Source organism: Borostomias antarcticus (genome assembly GCF_949987555.1).
Source record: "Borostomias antarcticus genome assembly, chromosome: 17".
Classification (NCBI taxonomy): Eukaryota; Metazoa; Chordata; class Actinopteri; order Stomiiformes; family Stomiidae; genus Borostomias; species Borostomias antarcticus.
The window spans coordinates 17392511-17398980 of NC_140250.1; the positions used below are offsets into that span (position 1 = coordinate 17392511).

The window sequence follows — 6470 nt, forward strand, 5'->3', positions numbered from 1 at the left end:
CCTCCAGGGGAAAGCCCTCACCCCCCCGACCCCCACGGGCCTGGTTTGTGTCCCTGGAGGGCAAACCGGCGGCTGAGATCCATCGCTCTGTCGCAGACCCACAGAGGAGACGGAGGCCCACGGACAGTCGTGACACCAGCCTGGACTCTGGGGTGGACATGAGCGAGCCCAACCAGCCGGCCAATAGGAGGCCGTTAAAACTAGAGCACAGTAGGACGTTTGTCAAGAGCTCGTCTCAAAGTAAGCCCCTCCCCAGTGAGGAGGCGGGGATAAGTAACAGGGAAGGGGCCATGTTGGCCACCAAGGACCTCGCCCAGGGGAACATGCTGGACACTAGAGGTGATGGTGGAACTGTCTCAAACTTCACGCAGGACAATGGGGAATTGTTGGGGAACAGCGAGCAGAAGGCCACCCCTGCCTCTGGGTCCCATGTGCAGGTCAAGGACACCTGGCAGCAAAAGGAAGAGAGACCCCTTCTGAATCTCAACTAGAAGTGGGCGAAATGCATAGACACAAAGCTGCACTGACCATATTTTCTAGTGAAATTTTCTCTAATCAAGCATAGTCTTTTGTGTAAAGGGAGTTGTACAACATTGGCTAAACAATTGCGAGTTATGGTGAAAATGTTCTCAGAATTGAATGAATATTCATGTTAAACACAGCATGTTACTATAGGTCATGTAACAACATTGCCAATGGACAGAATGAATAGTAGTGGCCTGCTAGTTGGGTTGTTTGGGAGGTGAACAACCCAACTGGCCTGCTATTTTCTACTAGTAGAATCTATTCAAAGTCACCTATGGGAAAAGTTGCACTGAGCAATGTAACAGCCTGTGCTTTAGTTATTTATGTGTTATTGTTGTAATTTTACAATATTGACATATTCTTAACAACTATTTCTTCAGTTTAATACATTGAGCATGCTAGGCTACATTACAGAGATACCAATGGAAAGGAAAGGGAACAGCCAGCTAGTGTTGTTTTGGAGGTGAACAGAGCCAGCTTTTAACAGTCATGTTAACAGTCATTTCCTCCACAAAATGACACATTGACAAAATGAAATTGACAGTTACATCAATGTCAAGCCTGTCAAACATGTCAGCTACTGTATGCACTGAACAATGTAACTGGATTGTGTTTTTATATTATTGAATGTTTAATTATTGAACGGGGATCCAGAAAAATGTATTTCTGTAGATGCGATGTAAAAACACATGTTGGTGTGATAGTAATTTAACTGATCTAGTCAAAAGGATTTACCAAGATTCGCTCAAAAGGTTAAGTCTGGTTTATTGTGAAAAACATACGAGCGCAAGGACTTCCTGAACAACGAGTGGTTAGTCAGCGAAGTGCCTTCAGCCTCTTCTGCTGTGGCTTATATGCAGTCAAAACACAGGTAAGGTCCTTCTAGGATGTGATTGGCTACTGCATTGTACATCATATGAAATGGCAGGCGTGGCCAAGAGTACAGACATGTGACATGAGAAAAAGGGCGGCAATTGGGGACAAAGGATGGTTATTCTATTGTAGACAGATGGCCTTCTGGAAGCCATTTTGTATGTTAGCACAGCTATGTGAATACTTGGGGGAGGTGATGAATTACAAGAGAAGTGAGAGGACAAAAGTTTAAGGTGTTTGGATGTAAATTCCTCAACATTGGAGGAATGTAAATAAAATAAACAAAATTAATGAATCATCTTTTAACTAGTCTAGCATTAATTTCTTTAAACCAATCAGTCACCTTTGGTGGAGCGGTTGCTAGGTTGTTGTTCACATAGTCAGGGAGAATCTCCCATCACCACTGATTGGCCGACTACATGAATCGACACCACTGATTGGGCAGTTTTAAAGGAATAAATAACAAGACTTATCCCCAAAACCTACATCTGTTAAGTCAGACTTTTTTTTTTTTTACTAATTCATTTGGATAGATCCATACATTTGTTATATAGATTAAACATTCACTCAATGCTTTGCATGAACATAAATAAAATCAACACAATTCAATGAATCATGGATTTAATTAATTGGTGCTTGATTAATCAGATTCATGACCATGCAAATTATGTTGGTCTCATGTAAATTATGTTGGTCTCATTAAATTATGTATCTATTTTCGTGTGGCGCCACTGTCCACAATCAAATTAAATTCAAAGCTTTATTTATTGGGATTTTTGGGGGTATGCCAGGCTTACCCTAGAGAAAATGCCACTGATGAAAGTGGATTGATTTGAGGTGGTCTTAATGAACTGACTGAACTGACAGGAATTTCCCGATTTTTTCTTGGTTGAGGCAAGTTTTAAACCACTAGAGGTCACCAGAGTTAAAGGTTTGTTTCCCAAAGCAACATGTGCATGCATGTTTTGGGGGTGAGTTGAAGGGTATTGCAGACTTAAATGTTGAATAGATACTACAAAACTACAGGGTGATTATGTTCCACTGACTAATGCATGGGCTTGTTTACTGAACATATACAGAGCCTTTCTGGTTCATATAAAAAGGCCTCCAGCCTCCATCCCTCCGTCCTGATGTAACCACTGACCTCACATGATTGAATTGGTTAAAGGGGTAGTTCAGAATATTGGTCAGGGTCTCATTTAAGACTTACCCATAATGTTGTTGATTGATGGAGAACATTTTCAGCTGATTCCATGCTGTCCCTTCTTCAGGCAGACTGCCTACTGAAAAATGATGGCCTCGCCCGAAATGAAGCCAGATACTATCGCCGAATCTGCCTAAAATGTAGTTTATATTAGGCTACACAACACCTGTGTTAGTGGCAGTGACTTTCAATCTCTCAATGCAGGATCTCTACTGAAGTCTTAGTTAGACTTGGCTGAACAAATTGTCATCCAACCCAAACGTTTTGCTTCAAGTTTCACCTTCACATTCTCAAGGCTCACAAGATAGCAAGACCCTGACTCAGGAGTCGGCTCTTATAACCAAACACTGTCTCGTCTTTCGGCCTCACGTCTGCCCCCATTCGCTCTCTATGGCACGTTCAATAGGTAGGAAATCAATCAGGGTGGTATTGAATGGCAAGAGCCAGCATGGTCCAGTAGATTAGATCTCAAAAGGAAAACAAGCTGACTGCGATTTAACAGGTGAGTGGATTTCCCAGCGTTTCCCAGTGAACAGGATTTTGCCTCTTCCTGACTTTGACAGAGCAGGACCAGGATTGGCATTGTTAAGATGTGGTGGCACAGACAGCGTTACTTGGCCACCCATTAGTGCATAGGGAGGGATCATAAATGTGATAGATTTGAAGTGTGCACAGAGATGGCACTGTGTCACATTGGACTAGGGCTCAGGATAACTGGTCTTGCTCACCTATCTTGTTCAGTTTGTTTGTCTCCCCAGACCTGGTGTTGCCTTCCCAGCAGGCCACGGCAAAGAACAGTGTGCTAGCTCCAACAGACTGGTAGAACATCCTCAGCAGCCTGCTACACACATCAAAGGACCTGAGCCTCCTAAGAGAGAACAGTCTGCTGGGTCCTTTCCTATAGAGGGCCTCAGTTCTACTAGTACAATGTATGATGATGGCTCACCCAGGAAAGACAATAATTGGAACACAGACACACACACACACACACACACACACACACACACACATAGCTGATAAACTATGATGTAACATACATTAAACCAGCGATGTAACCTTGCAAGTTGCAAGCCAGCCTGTTGCGATTCTTATTCACATCATGGATTCCAGGCCACCAATGCAGTTACACCTCATATAGGTACTGTCATCCTAACCAACGTTGTTCTGCATGTAACCACAGGAGTCACACAAAGAACTGCATGTGCTGTAATAGGTCAAGAATGGCCTGTCCTATAATTTGACTAATGTCTAATAATAAATTACTAGACAACAGCATCAACAACTTAAGTGAGCCATTGGGGAAGAACAGGCAGGATGGGGTACACAGTATGAAACTCATGAAGTCAAGTGAATCTTTTTTATTTATTTTATTTAACCAGGCAGGCATTTAAGAACAAGTTCTTATTTACAAAGGTGGCCTGGCAAAAAGCAAAAAGCCTCTTGAGGGAAGGGGGGGTTAGGGGGCCTCAGTCTGGCAGTCCATACAGTATATAGTGGGTGCATATGGTGTATATTGCGACATATTGCTACACCACATTGGTATTCGTTTGCATAATAGCTGTCTAGAGCACTTTGTTGGCAGAACAATCACCCCATGGGAGGAAGTTCCACATCCAAAATACTTTAATAATGTGAAAATGTGTGGGTGTCCTGTGCACTTCACCCAGGGTGCAGCTGGGGCAGGAACAAATAGACATGAAATAGATGTGATCCACCTGGAGACTTAATAATGTGTTTTTCCAAGATGGTAGATATGTGTTCATGACGTTTGAATCAAAATACTTCTCCGTTTGGAACAGTAACAGAAACTGTAGTCGTCTTAACTTACATAATATGGCATTCGTTTAGTCTAGTCCAGGACTTCTCAACCCTTTGTAAATTAAGGCCCACTTTTGATTGTTAAAAAAAATCTGAGGACCACCTTCCCAGACACATGAGAACCCGCCCCCCCCCAACATCACATGACTGAAGTTTGCATCCGAGGAAACGTTCGCTAGACGTTAGCTGAACACATTTGTCTGGTTCCAGTATTGAGCAAGCTGATGTTTTTTTCTGCAGGCTCTCACTGGGCTACAATGGAAGTCAATGGGGCATACAGTTTGTAAATATGCTGAACAACTATGATAAATGTGCTTTTCCGAGACGGGAAGCACAGGGTGTAATCTTACTGGTCTCAATATGCTCTCCTGTGAAATGTATCGCAATCCAAATATGTTTTACATGTTTCACGGCTTGGGCATAAGCATTACCCACAAGGAACTGCATGTGCTGTAATAGGTTAAGAATGGCCTGTCCTATAATTTGACTAATGACTAATAATAAATTACTTGACAACAGCATCAACAACTTAAGTGAGCCATTGGGGAAGAACAGGCAGGATGGGGTACACAGTATGAAACTCATGAAGTCAAGTGATTTTTTTTATTTTATTTTTATTTAACCAGGCAGGCATTTAAGAACAAGTTCTTATTTACAAAGGTGGCCTGGCAAAAAGAAAAAAGGGAGGGGGGGTTAGGGGGCCTCAGTCTGGCAGTCCATACAGTATATAGTGGGTGCATATGGTGTATATTGCGACATATTGCTACACCACATTGGTATTCGTTTGCATAATAGCTGTCTAGAGCACTATGTTGGCAGAACAATCACCCCATGGGAGGAAGTTCCACATCCAAAATACTCTAATAATGTGAAAATGTGTGGGTGTCCTGTGCACTTCACCCAGGGTGCAGCTGGGGCAGGAACAAATAGACATGAAATAGATGTGAGGAGACTTAATAATGTGTTTTTCCAAGATGGTAGATATGTGTTCATGACGTTTGAATCAAAATACTTCTCCGTTTGGAACAGTAACAGAAACTTTAGTTGTCTTAACTTACATAATATGGCATTAGTTTACATAGTCTAGTCCAGGACTTCTCAACCCTTTGTAACTTAAGGCCCACTTTTGATTGTTAAAAAAATTCTGAGGACCACCTTCCCAAACACATGAGACGCTGACAGCTCCTGGACTGACAGCTGGTGATTCTCAAGCCTTGCTTGACACACGTCCACACCTCCAGAGTGCTTCTGCACTATCGAAAAGGAGGTTTAAAAAAAAAAAAAAAAGTCATCATGTAACTTGGGTAATAACTATCACATCAAGACAGTATCAGCTTAACAAGGTACAGTAGTCTAACCAGCCAAAACAGTGCAGTAATACGAGGTCCTAAGGATGCGTATGAGCTTGAGCTGTGTGGAATCTGTCTGGAATGCAAAAGTGTGGACATGCCAGACACATGAAGACAGGATACCAAACAACTGGGATGAAGTGTAAACAGCATTGTTTCAATATTCACCTTTGACCCCAATGTCATGTGTCTGGCATGTCCACACTTTTGCATTCCAGACAGATTCCACACCGCTCAAGCTCATACGCATCCTTAGGACCTCGTATTACTGCACTGTTTTGGCTGGTTAGACTACATTTTTCACATACCACTGCACTGCCAAGCTCTTGAAATAGGACTCCTGGCACAGCGCCCACCAAAGAGGAAGGGTTATCTGTTATACCATCAAAACCACGACAGTGTAGAGGCTTATCTGCTATCCATTCTAAACAAATGGGCAATACATAGGCTACATTCCGAAACGCATACTTTTACTTTTTAGTACCAGTACGTACTACAGCTGCCCCTAGAAAGTATGTACTTTGCACGCAGTATGCATAGAATTGAGACATTTTCACCGAAGACTAAACGGTGGTTTTGTAGCAGACTATAAGACTAGTGTAACTCGTATTGTTTTATTTTTATATGGACCTGTGTCTGCAGTTAAGTGTATCTATCTATCTATCTATCTATCTATCTATCTATCTATCTATCTATCTATC

The 6470-nt window shown here is 42.3% G+C and overlaps 1 protein-coding gene across 1 annotated transcript in view; it reads left to right on the forward strand.

The window, feature by feature from the left end:
• The window catches only part of LOC311320301 (protein FAM171B-like), a gene marked incomplete at both ends in the record, with an annotated part of 4851 nt that extends 4360 nt beyond the window's left edge, over positions 1–491 (forward strand). The window contains one exon of the mRNA XM_084452033.1: positions 1–491. This exon is cut by the window's left edge and continues 797 nt beyond it. Within this exon, the coding sequence (XP_084308159.1) occupies positions 1–491 (491 nt within the window).
• Positions 492–6470: the final 5979 nt, after the last annotated feature.